We start from the raw sequence: 18061 nt of genomic DNA on the forward strand, positions 1-18061 counted from the left end.
GCCTGGTTCATAGAAAGAGTGCTGCAGCAGCTACTTTCTTATACTCAAACTTTGGGTTCGTGCCAGATCTTAGGCTTCTGCAAGATGAACGTATGCATATACAGTTTAAAGTTCTGGATTGTGACTGCATTCAATATCTTTCCCAGAAGTTCAAGGAGGATGGTTCAAATTTCTCAAATGGCAGGATGCTTACTTTGTCTCTAGTCTATGGATGTCGTGGATGTTATTGTTTCCTCTGTCCATGCCTCAGCAAACATTTGCCCAGGTTCTGGTAGCTATCATGATGCATCTTCACTGCAGAGGAATTCGGTTTCTTTATCTCAGTGCCTGATTTGTGAAAGAAGTTGCTACAGAACAACTTTGTGAAGCTTTCAGATTGTGAAGTGAGATAGCAGTACCTCATTCCCACCGAGTCCTTAGAATTTATCATAGTAATCAGTTCTGTGTGTTCCACTTTTCCTTCAGTCTATCACACTATTGCACAACAGTTTGCCGCTGCAGAACTTCTCTTGGAGGTCTCTGGCAATATGTACGCTCCTGATGAGACATTTTCTTCCAGTTTAAATGTGCTCTGGATTATTGTGTGACCACCTTTAGAGTTTAAATTCTTGTTCATCAGTATCCTGGAAGTTGGCTTGCTTTATGCCTGTTGCCCTTCCCAGAAGATCAGGGAAGGATTCAGGTCCTTGCATTGGACATCTCTATATGCTGTTTTTTTCAAAGACTAGGTTTCTCTGCAAACCCTGCAAATACATTCCACAATGGTGGTAGAGGCATTTTATCATAGCCTTTCAGTATTTTTCGTAAGCCTTCATGCTTCTAGAACAGAAGTTATAACTAAAGACTATAGTGCAAGGAGGGCTCTCCTGTTTTTATTCTCACGAAGCCAGGCCTTTTAGTAAGACTTGCTACAAGAAGATGCTGGACTGTTGCTGCTACTGTTGGCACACAGTAACAATCCAAATCGATATCAGTTGCATACAAATCTAGTATGAAACTGCAGAAGTGGAACAAGAGAGCAGTTTCTAACACTCATCAGGCACCTTTGGTGGTAACCTTCTGCTGTGCAGGCTTCTGACATTCTTCTTGCATTCATGCTGTGCTGGTCTTGAAACATCCAAAGCTTAATCTAGACTTGGTAGGGCATCAGTGCGGCCATTTGTTTGCGCAATAGGATTCTCATCCTCTGCCAGAAATCTCATGGCAGGGCTAACTGCTGAGAGTCACCTTCTATAAGAATGTACATGTGGACTCATTTGAAGAAAGAAATCTTTCTTACCAGTGATTAGTGTTCTTCGTGATGTGTCCGCATGTACATTCCTATCCCATCTGCTTTTCCCTTCTCTCTAATTCTTTTTCAGATGCAATGCTGTTAAGAGAGACTGAAATGGTGGTAGATGCACTCTCTTGTATGTCACACATGAAGCAGGAAAAGAAGGAGAAGCAAGAGTACAGGCTCTACAGATACTGCAAAAGGAAAACCTTGTAGTATCACATGACAGGGCAGAACTATGCCTGCTGTTAGAATGTACGTGTAGACTACCTGTATCATACATTGGTTACTGGTAAGTATTTTTTTTAACTTGACCAGGGTGATAGTATTGTCCTTGGTCTTCATGGATAGAGCATCATTTGGGGACTAATCTGTTGGTTTTTCCATGTTTGTGAATGAGTTGAGGACTGTAGCATTTGTGTATGCCTACAGATTGTTGCACTCTCTCCAGTTATTAACACTTCTGTCTGCATCATTGCTGAAGCATTACAATACAGAGTTCTTAGATTAACACAAGTTATTTCCTTTGTTAATAAACTGCTTATTCTGTCTCAATTTGCCATTATAATTTAAACAGCCTTTTTTTCCAGTTTTTCCTCCTAAATTGCAAAATGCATTTTTTGCATGAGTAACTGATAGTTTATACTGTGTAATTAATTCCAACCTTCTAGTTCATACATACAATTTTCAGCAACTGAAACTGTTGTTCTAATTTGGACTTGGACCTGTACCAGCGTTTGAGTGGCATTGCCTTATTTGGTCACCAAAGGTTATCATTGTGTGGTTCCAAACACTTTATTAATAAATGCTAGTTGTTCTGATAGATATTTTTTAAGAGACCAAGATAATTTAGAGGATGATCTATTGGTAGGGTGAATTATTTTCTGTCATACTCAGATGTAAGAACCGAAGACTTCTCTGAGATTAGAAAATGTACCTATGAACCTGTTCTACCAGAAGAGTTTTTGGTCCATGCTTGCAGCAGAGCTGGCTTTATCATGTGTTAGTATTAAAGGAAATGTGCCGCTTTCCATATATGATTTCTCGTCATGCTGGTTGAATAGCGGTAGAAGTAAGGGCTATCTGTATATCACTTACGAATGGCTAAATTAGAAAACAGTAATGCAGTGTTTCATAATGGCTGTTGTAAGCCTTATCTGCGTTTCCCATCTGACCTATTCCATGGCCAAAACATCGAAAAGATCCTAGTAGAAATAAACCGACTACATAAGTTTCTGATATCTCTGGGGTCTCACGGTTGTTTTCTTCAATGTAGTAGATATGACCACAAACTACTCTGATAATCTGACTTGGGAGCAGATGCAATGGGAAAGGGAAGAACATTAATTTATGGCATAGTCTGTGTTATTTTTTCAAAGGCTCTATTTATTCTCTATTGACCCAGATAGTAATTTTGATTTCTTTGTTAATCTTAAGTGCTAAGCTAAACTTCCTTGATTCATTTTGCCTTTTCCCTTCATATCCTTTTTCCTTTACCTTTGGGACTAGGAAACATCAAATCCAGACTGCTTAAGCAAGGGCTCTACTTAGCCACAGAAACCTCTGAGAAAATAGTGGCATCAGAAGTAAAATATATCCAGTGGCATAGTGTAATATTTGGTTTACAGACATGTGTATCCTTGATTAAAAATAAGAAAATTTCAGTGTAGTAAGACTTCTGAGATTTCAGACGAAAAATTGGTAAGGTTAATAGCAGTAGGACCTTTATGAAACACAAAACTTTTAATTAAGAGTTGAAGAAGGGGAGAGATAATATGTAGTCACAGGAGTAAGTTTAGTAAGGGACAACTCTGTGACATGAGTTGTCTGTGGTCTCCAAATAATAGTTGGCAGTCTGGCCTGCTTTAAAAGAAGAAGGGACATAATGCAGAAAAATCATTGACCTGACAGTGAGAGAATAAAATAGCCTAGTTTTCTCTCCACTTCTAATGTGTTTCTCACATAACTTAAGGGATGATACTATGAATACCTAAGTGTGCAATAAATAAAAGGAATACTACGTCTGTAATTGGTATCTTCTTATTTTTCGTCTTTATTCTCATATATGTTTGCACTTGATCAAACTGTCTGCCTTTATGTTGAAAGGTAATTGCTACAGTTTTGGATTCAATTGCAGTTGATGTGTAGGTTGTGAAGCACTGTAAGAAAAAAAAAAAAATCACATTTGTGAACTTGCATCTTTAAACTTGGAGAACACATGACAGGCTGTCAAAAAGAGAGAGTTCTCACATGCTGTGTTTTTGCGGTAACTGATAGATAATTGATATTAAAATCTTTATCTACCCATCAGTGGCAAAGCAACTTCTGTGTCAGCTGCTGAGACACACCAATGCTGTGATTCTGTGTTCTTCCTTTCCCTTTAGCAAATGTATGTGTTGTGAAGGTGGATGGGACTCCTTATCTGTGCAAAGCCGATGAGGTTGGAGAAATATGTGTGAATTCAGGTGCAACTGGGATGGCATATTTCGGCCTCCTCGGTATCACCAAGAATGTGTTTGAGGTTTGTATTTCTCTTTGTAATGTAAAGTTTCATTGTTACATTTCTAGCATTTCTTCTTGCGAAAACACTTACTTGTTCCTTAAACTTCCTTTTTTATTTCATTAGAAAAACCCTAGCCATATAAACTTTGCTTCATTCTCGATCAGAGCTCAAAATTCTGTCTCTTATAACCAAAAATACAAAGCACCATCAGCAGTCAATCAGCTGCCTCTATATTCTGCAATGTTGTGCCTCTGTTAGCATTTAAGTTCATCTCCGTTCTGTATTAACACAGCAGTCTTATGTAAAGATACCTGAAGACATTTCAAGTTTATTGAAGCACATCTTGGACATAGAGTTAGAAATTAGTCTGGTATTTGTGAGTTTCTTCATGCAATCAAAATGCATTTTTTAAGATATAATAAATTATTTAGAAAACCTTCCTTTGTGTATTGCAAACAGTATGTGCTTTTCAAAATGAACTTTGGCGTTGATTTGCTGTAATGCTTAGAACACTAAACATTTTGGTGTTGGATATATGAAATTATGTTCCTAGATATATGGAAGAAGAAGATATAGTAAGGAAGACAGCATAACAGTCATAAGCCTTGTAGTTTGTCAAAGTAAAGCAAAAATGATCTTTCTGCCCAGATTTTTCCTTGCAGTGGTATCCCAGTTTCATGTTTTCCTTCTTCTGGCAAGAAAGGAGTGAAAGTCAGAGTACAGAGTAGTGTTACACTGGGCAGCAGTTTGAAGACTCAGCTGTAGTATGGAGTTCTACCAAAGAGATGAAAGAAATCCTAACCATAGTTTTCCCTTTTAAAAAAAGCTCTTTCTGTCAGCTTGCCAAGCCTCAACGCTTTAAACAGCTTAGCTTTCAGCACTATCCTTAGCTAGCGAGACAGCCAGCGAGAAACCTCATGTAATGGAAGAGTTGGGGGGTGGTGGGAAGACAAGGAAACCGTCCGAGTAGATGAGAGGAACTTGTTGATGAGCTTAATGCTTTTGCTCTAGTTCTCCATTGTAGGCAGTCCCATAATTGCAGCGAACTTAACTTTCTTAAATTTCTGATAGTGTAGTGTTTGTCACAATTGAAGTGACATGCCTGGGTACATGTCTCATCACGGATGTTAATAATAGCAACAGAAAGACTTTCTGATTAAATGCTATATGAGTGCATACTATAAATCCTGATTTAAAAAGCAGCATCAACTCTTGTTATGAAGGCTGAGTAGCTGAGAAAAAGATAAGAAAGAAGGCTACCACAAAGTTAAGAATTGGTGTGTTCTTCATTATTCAAAAAACTGTTGTTCATACTAGACATGATAGTAACTTTTGTCATCAGGTAATTTTTCAACTGAGTGTACAGCTGCAATGAATCAGAGGCAGAGAGCATTTTATGTTCACTTTTACCAGTACTGTGAGTGTCTGAATACTTATGTGTTCTTTCAGGCATTTCCAGTGACGGCAGCTGGCGTTCCTGTTTCAGACCAACCCTTTACAAGAACAGGCTTGCTTGGCTTTGTGGGTCCTGTAAGTGTGAATGAGCTACCTGGGGCCCTGCTTTGTCCTGACTCCCAACTCTGACACACATGAATTCAGCAGAATTCTGTGTCAGAGCAGTGACCTCATACAGATCTTAAGAATATTGTTGGCTTTAGTCAGGCATGTATCGCTGGGAGTCTGGAGGTTTTGCCCATTTCTAATCCTGTCTTCTTTTCAGGACTATTTGGTGTTTGTGGTAGGAAAGTTGGATGGCCTAATGACAGTTAGTGGCCGCAGGCACAATGCGGATGATGTGGTGGCCACTGCATTGGCAGTCGAACCCATGAAGTTTGTCTATCGGGGAAGGTGAGTATATTAAAAACGTCACCACTGCTGATTGGACATTGTTGCTCCTTTTTTCACCTGCAAACAATCAACAACACAGAGTACACAGGAGTTCTGCGTGTGAATTTTTACATGTGTATGTTGTAGGAAAGGTGGCACTAAGTTGTGATATGCCAGATAAAAACTTGGCTGTCCCTGCTAACTTGGAAGACAAATATTGACACCCTGATTGATGCATAATATATATTTAAAATTACTTTCATGTAGTATAAACATAGATCTTTCAGTGTCTGTTTAAAATTTCTTTCAAAGCTTAAGACAGTGAAATGAAGCTTGTATACACAATGTAAAACACAACTCCCCTTTGTCCACGTGAGCCTTTCATGCAGAGTGGCTTTGCAGCGTGTTCTAAAGAACAAAGTAGGAGTGTTGAGGCTGCTGAAGGAACTTTAAGGATAGTGTGTGTTGTATCACCAACTGTATTGCTCTTCAGTGGTTAATAGCTTAATGTCTAGATGGCGATCAGTGACAGATGGTGTCCCTCAGGGGTCAATATTGGCACCAATACTGTTTAATGTCTTCATCAATGACATAGTGGAATCGAGTGCACCCTTAGCATGTTTGCAGATGATACCATGCTGAGTGGTGTGGTTGACATGTCTGGGGGACGGGATGCCATCCAGAGGGACCTGGACAGGCTCAAGAAGTGGGCCCATGTGAACCTCATGAGGTTCAACAAGGCTAAGTGCCAAGGTCCTGCACCTGGGTTGGGGCAACCCCTGGTGTCAAAACAGACTGCAGGATGAAGGGATTGAGAGCAGCCCTGCTGAGAAGGACTTGGAGGTACCGCTGGATGAAAAACTGAACATGAGCTGGCAATGTGTGCTTGCAGCCCAGGCGGCCAACCATATCCTGGGCTGCATAAAAAGATTCACCAGCAGGTTGAGGGAGGTGATTATGCCTCTCTGCTCCGCTCTGGTGAGACCCCACCTGGAGTACTGCATCCAGCTCTGGGCCCTCAGCACAGGAAGACATGGACCCATCGGAGCAGATTCAGAGGAGGGTCACAAAAATGGTCAGAGGGATGGAACACCTCTCCTATAAGGAAAGACTGTGAGAGAGTTGGGGCCGTTAAGCTTGCAGAAGAGAAGGCTCCCAGGAGACATTACTGTGACCTTCCAGTACTTAAAGGGGGCTTATAAGAAAGATGGAGACAGACTTTTTTAGTAGGGCCTTTAGTGATAGGACAAGAGGTAATGGCTTTAAACTAAAAGAGGGTAGATTTAGACTAGATATAAGGAAGAATTCTTTTACGATGAGGATGGTGAAACACTGGAACAGGTTGCCCAGAGGGGTAGTAGATGCCCCATCCCTGGAAACATTCAAGGTCAGGTTGGACAGGGCTCTGAGCAACCTGTTCTAGTTGAATATGTCCCTGCTTATTGCAGGGGGGTTGGACTAGACAATCTTTAAGGTCCTTCCAACCCAAACCATTCTGTGATTCTATGAAAGTTGAGCTTACCTCATTTTTGTATCATTTGTGCAATTCAAATATAAAAATAATGGCACATACGTGGTTGAGGCATTATTAATATTTTATCCTAGACAATGCAAGCCTAAAATGAATTTAATTCACGAAGAGGAGTAAGTATTTTTCAGTGCAAGCATTGATAGACTGGCTGGTCAATAATTTGGCATAGTTGTCCTTCAGGAGGGACATTGTATGTAGGTGCAACAAGTTTAGTGTACATGATGGAGTTACATAGGCAAGGTTTGCACAGCCCCTGCACATATGGAACCTGCCTGTAGTAAACACGTGATACACTGGTGACTGCAAATTCACTTGACCCCCAACAGAAATAAATTACAATAATAAACCTACAGTTGTTCTAAACTTGTTTGTGATTTTTGTGATGACCTGGCATGAATAATGCTTGTGTGTGTTGAAACAATACCATTAAAGATTGCAGTCATTTCTACATTATAATAAACCATGCTATGTTCATCATATGTTGCATCCTATCATTCTTCTGTCCTTTGCGTTTTAGGATAGCAGTGTTTTCTGTGACCGTTTTGCATGATGATCGAATAGTGCTTGTGGCAGAGCAGCGCCCTGATGCGTCAGAGGAGGATAGTTTTCAGTGGATGAGCAGGGTTCTACAGGTAGTCAGTCTGTCCTTTCTCTCTTTCCAGGTGAATAAGGCTGATGTATGAAATGAGAATCTTAGAACATGTTTTTTTTTCCATAAGAAAAGCCTAGCAGTGTAACTATAGAGAGTTGTAATAAGCTGACTTGTGAATGTACTTCAGGATTTGCTAGTTAACAGAATTTTATAAAAAGTAAGGCTTTCAGAATGTTTTTGAATTTCATACTACTAGATTCTTGAAGTCCTAAGGACGATAGGTTTTGTTTGTTTTAATTCTGCACATCTCTGCTGATTTCATACTGGCTGAGAAGTTAAGTCCGAAAACTTTTAAGGGTATACTTAGCACCAAGTATCAAAACAGACCCTGAAATCTTTCTATGTCACTAACATCCTTATTCTAGATCTCCAACAGTAAGCACTAAAAACTTTTTCCCTTAATTACTTTATTGTGTTTCTGTGGGAGACCAGGGAATTCTGATAGATTTGCAATTGACATTTTTGGAATTAATCGATCAATTCTAAGGAATTAAAAAATGAGAGCAATTACGGAAGATGACTCTGGTGAAGGGACAACTGAAGGGAAGACCAGAGAGAACTACTTAAGGGAAGATGCCTTTTAAGAGTAAGGCAGTTGTGTAATAATGGTTTCTGTCTAATTTCAGCTTTGTAATCTTCTTGGAGGGAATACCTAGTAATAGAATGGCTGTTTTTCATGGAAAGAAGTATTTTATTTCTCTTTTTAGAAGTGTCATAGCTAAAATAGACACTTAAATTTCAGGCAGCAAGATGCTTCCCTCCCTATTTTTGTGGTTTTATGTTCTACTGTGCTTTCGTGATTGTGCCATACGTGCGAAATTTGCTGTGGTATAATTTTGACTTTTTAAAATCTCTGCACTTTTTGCCCACTTTTTAAGAGATTTTCCTAATCCCTGATGTGCAGGTGGCATCCCCTTGATAGAGTGCACAAGCAAAGTCCTGGGTCTGCTCCTGCTCCCATTGAAGTCATGGCACAACTTCTATGAGTTCAGTGAGTGCAGAATTGGACCCTTTATTTGCAAATTGTGTGCAAGTAAAACTTTAATATTATTAAATGACTTGAATTCAAATTCTTGCCCTAGCTACATCCCAGTTGATAAAGTGGAATATATATTATTTTCTTTCTATAAAGGCAATTGATAGCATTCACCAAGTGGGCGTCTACTGTCTTGCCTTGGTGCCAGCCAACACTTTGCCAAAGGCTCCACTCGGAGGAATTCATATTTCAGAAACCAAACAGCGCTTTTTAGAGGGTGCTCTGCACCCTTGCAATGTCTTGATGTGTCCACATACTTGTGTTACTAACCTTCCTAAGCCTCGACAGAAACAACCAGGTGAGTAAACCAGAGTGTGTTCCTTAGTTCTGCATGTCTGTCTCTGAGGGTATGCATGGAGTATGATCTGGAAGCAATGTGACAGCTCAGAGCTTTGCGTGTTGGATGGCTGTAAGCTGCATAACTTGGCAGAGCTAGTAGTGTTGTCAGAGCAGACCAGAGCTCAGTGAGGGCGTTATGATCTGTCTCGAGTCCCAGGTAAACGCAAGTACCATGTACCAATTCCATGCTTCTGTAGCTACGTTATAAATTGTACTGTACTGACAGGCTGGAGAGGTGGGCCCAGATGAACCTCATGAGGTTCAACAAAAGCAAGTGCAGGATTCTGCACCTGGGAAGAAACAATCCTCAGTATAAATACAGACTGGGGGATGAGGTATTAGAAAGCAGCCCTGAGGAAAGGGACTTGGGGGTGCTGATGGACGAGAAGCTGGACATGAGCAGGCAATGTGCTCTCGCAGCCCAGAAGGCCAATCACATCCTGGGCTGCATCAAAAGAAGTGTTGCCAGCAGATCCAGAGAGGTGATTCTGCCACTTTACTCTGCTCTGGTGAGACCTCACCTGGAGTACTGTGTGCAGGTCTGGAGCCCTCAATATAGAAAGGACATGGACCTGATGGAGCGGGTCCAGAGGAGGGCCACCAAAATGATCAGGGGGCTGGAGCACCTCTCCTATGAGGACAGACTGAGGGAGCTGGGGTTGTTCAGCTTGGAGAAAAGGAGGCTCCGGGGAGACCTCATAGCGGCCTTCCAGTACCTCAGGGGGCCTACAGGAAGGCTAGGGAGGGTCTGTTTACAAAGGCCTGCAGTGACAGGACGAGGGGCAATGGTTTTAAGCTGGAGAAGGGGAGATTTAGATTGGATATTAGGAAAAAGTTCTTTACTCTGAGGGTGGTGGAACACTGGAACAGGTTGCCCAGGGAGGTGGTTGAGGCCCCTTCCCTTGAGATATTCAAGGTGAAGCTCGACGAGGCCCTGGGCAACCTGGTCTAGTTGGGGGTGTCCCTGCTGACTGTGGGGAGGTCGGACTAGATGACCTTTGGAGGTCCCTTCCGGCCTGGACCAATCTATGAATCTATGAATCTTGCAAAGGAGTGTCCTCAGGCATGCTGTAAGTCATGTAATAAAACTGAATTACAGACAGACCTCAATTTGCTGGATCAGTAATAGACTCATTTTTTTTAACATACCATACTGGTAATGGACTGATTTTTAGTGTCTTGTACTATCCTCTTCTCTCTTTTTCTATGCAATGTGATCCTTTGTTTTAGCTTTTCATCTTTCCAGGTCTGTGTTACGTATGGCATTTATAGTAATCTACAGGCTGCATTACAGATTATTACGTGTTCTGTACATTATTTTTCTTCATTTTGCACTGTTTTTCAAAATGCAGATGTTGGTCCTGCTTCAATGATAGTAGGAAACCTTGTTGCTGGGAAGAGAATTGCACAAGCCTCAGGGAGAGATGTTACCCAGTTGGAGGATAACGACCAGGCAAGAAAGGTAACACTGATGTCTGGTATTATTAAATATTTGAATTGGCTTATTCAAAATGAGAAAAAAAACAGTTTGAGTGAATCTGAAGCATCTCCTTTTTTTCTGTTTCAGTTCCTGTATTTAGCAGACGTTCTTCAGTGGCGAGCTCAGACAACTCCAGATCATCCCCTCTTCCTTTTGTTGAATTCCAAGGTGAGATGCATCTTAACTCATATTTGGAGATTGAGATCAGAAAAAGATTGTTTGAATTCTAAGAAAATTCTAGCTAGAAGTCTTTTCCTAAAATGCTTCAGGTTATTTTGATGAAGTAGACAAAAATTGCTAGTTAGAAAGCAGCATAATTTTCCCCACATCTGGAATTTAAGTATGCGTTCTGCCTAACTTAAAACATTGCGGTAATTTCATTTCCTGCTGGAACACAACTTTCATCATATTAATGGAAGCCATGATTCTGTCTTAATCCCTGAGCACAAGGGCAAGTGGAAGTCAGAGCTAGACGTTTTTTTTAATTAGAAGATCTAGAGCCTACATAGAGAACCCTTGGCACAGTTCTGGATTCATTGGAGCATTGCAAACCCTTCAGGAGACACTGATGCTTTATCATCAGCTGCGCTCTGCCCCCTAAAGGGATGGCACTTACAGTCACTCGTACACGAACAAGTAAAAGCTTCCGTTTTGGAGTACAGCCTTTAGGTACTTATAGACTCTATATACTTCTTTTATTCAAGGGCTGTCTGAGCCCTTATGGCATATAACAAAGCAACAATCACGTTTCTATAGTAAGTACGTAATTTTTGCTCATAGCCACTCTGCTCTGCATGTGACTCTCAGTAGTTCTGAAGCATTCACGTGCCCTGTGTATCCAACATTCTGTAAAAGGGTGTGAAAAAATGTGCACTTTTGTATGTTCCTCAGTATTTCAGCCTCCCAGGGCTTGAGAAGCACTACTGCTGTGCATATTTCAGAAAGCTCAAATAGTTTAGATTCTTCTACTGCTGTTCTAGCACTTTTTTATTCCCCTTCTTTCCTTCCAGGAGGCACAGCTGATGAATTTTTGTTTGAGCCTGTACTCAGTGGCTACCCTTCCAGTGACAGTAACAGCCCAGTGACAAATGGGGTTTATCCTGTGCTGTGCTGAACTACAGACATGTGAGATAGGGAGTGTGCTTTCAGAAGGTCCAGCAGAGTCCTTGGGAAGTAAAGGATTTGCTTTTAAGGGTCTCATTCACACAGGCAAAATGGCTTAGGACATTGTTCAAAGTTCTGAGTTTTCTCATGAGACCCTGTTTTAGCAGAAGAAACTTCTTCGATATGGTTATTATTAAAAGCCACATAATTGGTTTACTCTTCTCTCGGAGTAAAGAGGCTTTTGAGGGAAGTTTTCCAGTATGAAGAAGCCCCTTTCTGGGTCACTTCATTCAGGCAACATTTACCCTTCACAAGGAGACTGCAAAAAAAACCCATAAAATTTAGGCACAAAGAAATTATCTGTTGGTGAATGCATGTCTTAAATAGTTGGGGACTAATAAGCTACAATGCTAAACATTAATGTGTTCACAGCTGTCCATGAGAAACCCTTCTGTTTTGCACCTTTTTATGTCAATATTCTTCTCCCAAGTCCTTGAGCTGCTACTGTTCCTATGTCAACAATACACTGTATTTACTGTTCTTACTTTGCATGACTTAGCTCCCAGACTTTAACAACAGTTTCCTTAGTAGAATTGAGCAGAGTGCCAGTGCCATCCTTCGTCAAACTGGGCCTTGGATCAGGCAGCCGTGCACTTGGGCTGATGATTACATGTGGCATCTCATCCTGGACTTGAAACTGAATACTTCTATAGCAAACATTTGCTGTGATAATCTTTATCTGTACAGCGGGAGGCTTGATTCAGTCTCTGACTGTTTATTTCCCTCTGAGGTGGTTGTCCCACCTTTTTTTCTTGATTCAGATTGCAGTCTTGGAAAAAACAAGATACATCCCAACCTCACAGGCTCAAGGCTAAGGCATTGCTTCCTAGGCTGGATAGCAAAAGGTTGTTTTCTGTCTTCACATCAAAAACTGGACTAAGCCTTTTGGAGTCCCCGTGACTTCGCGATGGCCTAAGCAATCCAAAGATACAGCTGCATCCATGTGAAGACTTTCTAATTGCATAGTTGTGGGAAATACACTTTCTACGAGATGGACAGTAGATGCACTGAAGCAGAAGTGACACTGCATACCAACCACAGCTCAGGGTGCTTCTATGACCCTTTAAAAGAATATCTATACCAAAGACATCAGCAGAGTCCCCTTTGCTCTTTTAAGACTGCTAATTGTGAAAGCATCTAGAGGATTGCCTGTGCGTTGTAGGGTAAAGCTGATGCAGTGCTTGAATTGCTGCTAAAACAATTGTGTTACTACTACTACTGCAACTGTGTTTTCTCCCTTGGACTGTGAAATTTCAAATATTTGTAAGGTACTCTTTGTGGTACCAAATACATTTAGAAGCTGCTTCACTGTGTGATGTTCAAAATAATACATATAAAATTCTCTGGCATTCTAAAAGTCCATGGTACCAGCAGCGTGGTTTCTAAAACACCGAGACAGAGTCTTTAAAAGTGTTTGCTGTATTGTTAAAATAAGGACAGTGAAATATTTCATCTGCAGCATGTACTTTTTTCAGTTTCAAACTGCTCTCCACAAATTTTTCTGATGTTGCTTTTGTATTGTGCAGGGCGCTGTAGCTAGCACTGCATCCTGCGTACAGTTGCACAAGAGAGCAGAGAGAGTTGCAGTTGCACTGATGGAGAAAGGACGGCTGAATGTTGGTGACCATGTGGCCCTGGTTTTTCCTCCAGGTAGGACAGTACGGACAGCAAAAATCCAAGTCAGATGTCACAAGAAAATAAACAACTCTTGCCAAGATAGAGCATTCAAACATCCATTTAATATAGCGGTATACGGCAATGACTTAGTATTTCAAGGAACAGACTTCCTTTTTGGCGTTTTATTATCAAGTCACTTCTCCAAGCAAACATTTCATCTAACTGCTCTCAGCGTCTGGGCAGTTACGCAAGAGTAGTTTGATTTAAACCACGTGAAAGATTGTAGTTTTTCAGCCTCAGAGTATGGAATAAAACTGCATATGTATCCGTCAAAAGCTAGATTAGGGATGTAGGTGTATGAACACCCTTGCTTTCCTGAATGGCTGTCTCTAAAAGTGAAATCTGGACCCCAGACTTGCATTACTAGTACATATTTTCAAGTGTACCTCAGGAAACAAGTATTACCTCATAAAAGTAGGATGATAGCATATTGCAGAATGAAAATTGTGAAAAACAAATGTACGCCTTTTAATAGAATCTGAGTTGTGATCTTAATAAGCTACAATACCTTATTTTGTTATTTTTGGTTTTTTATGCTACCTGTCCATGAAAATATATCCCGACAAATGTAAAGTTTGTAGAGTTTGAATAATTTTTGCTAACTTAACCTTACGGAATTGGGCATGGCCAAGAACAGCCTGTTGATTTGAAGATAACCTTTGTGACAATTCCTTACATCTTAATAAAATGTGTATTTTGATTTAGATGAAAGAGATTGACTTTTTGTTCTGATAAAAATGGCTTTAATTTCACAAATATTCTTTACAGGAGTAGACTTGATAGCAACTTTCTATGGCTGCTTATATGCCGGCTGTATACCTGTCACCGTTCGCCCACCTCATCCACAGAATCTTGCTACCACTCTGCCCACTGTCAAAATGATTGTAGAGGTATGTATAAGACAGTCCTCTCCAAATGCTTTTGGTGGGTGTAGCATGGTTGATGCAGCCTGATAAATTGCTTTACCACAGTCATTGTAAAATAAGTTAGGAAAAAAAAGCCAGTATGCTGTATCTGAGTCAATAAATACTTTTTCAGAAACTTGTTTAAAAAGTTCTTTCTGTTGTTGTAATTTATTTTGCTCTGTTTCCAGTGTTTTTCTTCATCTATTCAGGTTAATGGTTATCTCATCTGGAGAGATACGAAATCACTTGAGCATTCATTCACTAGTTTTATAAACGTTTTTAATGCTGTGTCTTTTACAGGTCAGTAAGTCTGCGTGTATACTGACCACACAAGCAATAATGAAACTGCTGAAGTCCAAGGAAGCTGCAACAGCTGTAGATATTAAAACATGGCCCGCTATTTTGGATACAGGTACAGAATGTTTGCCCACTGGCCAAAATGTAGTTTGAAGACTGATTTATTTATTTTTTTATACCATAATTGCCTAATTGAATGGATCCAGTGCATTGAAATAGCTGTCTAGAAACTATAGAAAGCATCTGGTAAAGATACATTTTTGTCCTGTGCTCTTTTTCCAAAATAATAATATGGTGCTCTTTCTCTTTTTATGTATTTTAAATAGATGAGATGCCTAAAAAGAAGCTGGCTACTATTTTCAGACCTACATCTCCAGATATGTTGGCATACTTGGACTTTAGTGTGTCTACTACTGGTATATTAGCAGGAGTAAAGGTAGAGTAACAAGAGAGAAATTATTATACTTTGTTTCCTTATATATAGGCATATTTAGCATTCATTCCTCCTGCCAGAGAAGGAATACAAAAATGTAAGTGGACCACCTTGGGTGTTCAGAAAGCTTATTTTTAAATTTGCATGACCTCAAAATTTCTTTACACACATTTTGAAAGCATTCAGTCTTACTGGCTTTATGTGAGCCACATGTTTGTGGTAAAGTTCATGAATGTTTTTGTTTGTGATTTATCATAGAGATGTCGTGTCATTTGTCATCATTTGATGTCATGACAGATATCATTTGCCAATAGCATGAAAAGTACCTGTGAAATTTTGGCCTCATATCCCTTTCCTCTTTTAAAGGTGCTTAAAAAAATCCAAACCACTATGTGTTGCCACATCTTCTAAAATAAACTTTTCTATCAATTATTACATGTGATAACCCTTTTTTTTAAAAAGTCTCTGAGAGTGCCTGTTTTCCTCTTACAGATGTCACATGCAGCTACAAGTGCCTTATGTCGCTCTATAAAGCTACAGTGTGAGCTGTACCCTTCACGTCAGATTGCCATCTGCCTTGACCCTTACTGTGGCTTGGGATTTGCGCTGTGGTGCTTGTGCAGGTATCATTTGAGTCGTAGGTTTTCTCATTTGTTCCCAGCCTTCTCTAGAATCCAGTGGAACAGTTGTGGATGAAACTGTCAGAGAAACAAAAATTAACCTTTATATATATATTTCATAAAATACCTTTTTGGTAACAAAATTCATTTAGTTACCTGAGTACCTTGGGTTTTGGAAGGGGAATTAATTAGATAACAAATCTAGGAAATAAAGGACTTCACTGTCTATTTCACGTTGACTAAATAAATCCTTTCAAAGTCTTTTGAGATTAAACAGTATCTTTTTTACAAAACCCTTAAGGTGTTTGACTACAAGATTGGTATGCTCTAAAAAATGTTGCTAAAGGAAGCAATTAAATGATTCTTAAAATAAATGAGACCTGAATTGATTAAATCAGATAACTACTATAATACAGCACATTTTGCAAAGCTGCAAAATTTTCCTGGTTTTGCCTTTTGAAACAAAGACTTAATAGTGTTTTAGATATTTCATTTTAAAAATGCAGAAACTGAATATGAAAGGTTATTTTGTAAACGGATAAAGTTAATTTTACTGTAGTTAACCTTTACCTTCCCTCTCCAGTTTCCTCAACTGGAAAGGAAGTGTACTGAAGGAAAACAAAAAATGTAACTTTGGTAACATCAAATGATTTATATCATCAATAAAGTGAGGCAGGGTGAAGGGAGAAGAAACCTCAGTGATGGAAGAATTAAAATCTCAATGGATTTAAAATATTTTTAGGAAAGGGAACTACGTGTGTCATGCTTTCTATACGATTAATACAAGGTGGCTTTTTTCATCTGAGTTGCAGCTTTGTTTTAATGTGAAAGACTGTTTTATTACAGAATGATTTTTTTTTTTTTCTATTTCAGTATGTTTAAACAGAAAACAAAACCCCCTCATCGTATTGCCCATTACAAAAACACATCAGCTCTACTTAGGAGAAATGACAAACGTGTCAAGCTACTTGTTAGAAGTAATTAGAGTTGCTTTTATTTTTTCAAAATGCATTGGTTTATCTAAGCCTGGTTTTACAGAGGAGTGTGTCACTGATTTGTTGATAGTAACTGATCAAAAAAACATTTGGCCATTTAAGACTGTATGGTCATAGTGTTTAGTGTCTTGAAATGAATATGTAATAATTTTAAAAAAATAAAAATTAAAAGGTGGTACGACTTTCTGTCCACTCATGTTAACTGGTATCCAGGTTAAATATTTAACATAAACACTGTTTAAAAACTGATACCCATATGGCAAAGGCTAGAAAATTGCACAAAAAACTTGAACGGTGCAATATAGGTGCTAAAGAGACTCATTTCACTCAAACCTAGAATGACTCAGGAAAATTGTACCAATTGTAACTGGAATGATATCTCAAATCCTAACGTTTTAGTGTCAGATGTTCTGTATATTCAAGGCATTGAGTATTTTCCATTGAGTATTTGAGTAATTTCAGTAGTTCAACACAATTTACTGCAGGACAAATATACTCATCTTAATGTTTGTGACTTAACTCAAGCCCATAGTTCTTGGCTAACTGCGAAATACTTGCTCTCTGTGGAGAAGATAAGCTGAAGTTCCAATAGATACCAAGCTCTCGGTTTTTCTGTATTTTCTTCATTGTGACTTTATGACTTTTGGCTTTTTTACACTGGCTTGAAGTTTTTCATGTTCCTTTTTCTTTATCTCCCTAGTGTATATTCGGGTCATCAGTCTATTCTAGTCCCTCCTCTGGAACTGGAGAGCAATGTGTCTCTGTGGTTGTCTGCTGTAAGTCAATATAAAGTGCGTGTCACGTTCTGCTCTTACTCTGTGATGGAGATGTGCACCAAAGGACTTGGAACACAGACTGATATACTCCGAGTGAGTGGACTTAATTTTTCAGTTTACTGACAGACAAATACATGTAACTTTCTAAAACTGTTTCGTTTTGGCTTTTAGAAGGTGGGCAATATGTGGTTCTTTGAAAGCCTTTCATTATGACTTGGTTTTTGGAAAATGTTGAGATTGCTGGAAGTTTCAGCTGTCAAGTTTCTAGTGGGGAAAAAAAGAGGTCTTATGTTTTCAACTTTACTTATTTGTGCCACCGGGTATTTCTGAGATTTTGGGCAGAATATGTAGCAAGCCTATCAACTTTTTCTTGTCTGCAACAAAAAAAAAAACAAACGAACAACCAACGAACTAAAACTCATACCAAAAAAGAAAAAGCCCCAAAGCCCCACTAAACCCCCAAAACCAAAAAACCTCCCCCCTCCAAAAAAAAAAAAAAAAAACCAAAACACAAAGCTCCCCAAAACCTGGCAAGTCTCACCTGCTTTCAGAT

General features: G+C 39.4%; 1 protein-coding gene across 4 annotated transcripts in view; it reads left to right on the forward strand.

Annotated features, from left to right (window-relative positions):
• DIP2A (disco interacting protein 2 homolog A) overlaps nucleotides 1-18061 on the forward strand; it is a 150781-nt gene that overhangs the window by 115068 nt on the left and 17652 nt on the right. For 2 of the 4 annotated variants that reach the window (XM_074145922.1, XM_074145921.1), the window contains exons 19-31: nucleotides 3658-3794; nucleotides 5226-5306; nucleotides 5497-5624; nucleotides 7652-7766; nucleotides 8919-9120; nucleotides 10514-10623; nucleotides 10729-10809; nucleotides 13332-13455; nucleotides 14251-14372; nucleotides 14688-14799; nucleotides 15011-15120; nucleotides 15610-15740; nucleotides 17433-17601. In XM_074145922.1, the coding sequence (XP_074002023.1) occupies nucleotides 3658-3794; nucleotides 5226-5306; nucleotides 5497-5624; nucleotides 7652-7766; nucleotides 8919-9120; nucleotides 10514-10623; nucleotides 10729-10809; nucleotides 13332-13455; nucleotides 14251-14372; nucleotides 14688-14799; nucleotides 15011-15120; nucleotides 15610-15740; nucleotides 17433-17601 (1622 nt within the window). Of the gene's footprint in view, nucleotides 1-3657; nucleotides 3795-5225; nucleotides 5307-5496; nucleotides 5629-7651; nucleotides 7767-8918; nucleotides 9121-10513; nucleotides 10624-10728; nucleotides 10810-13331; nucleotides 13456-14250; nucleotides 14373-14687; nucleotides 14800-15010; nucleotides 15121-15609; nucleotides 15741-17432; nucleotides 17602-18061 lie in introns of those variants that run through there. The other 2 variants (XM_074145924.1, XM_074145923.1) reach the window with 1 other exon arrangement.

This window comes from Numenius arquata, chromosome 3 (genome assembly GCF_964106895.1).
Source record: "Numenius arquata chromosome 3, bNumArq3.hap1.1, whole genome shotgun sequence".
Lineage (NCBI taxonomy): Eukaryota > Metazoa > Chordata > Aves > Charadriiformes > Scolopacidae > Numenius > Numenius arquata.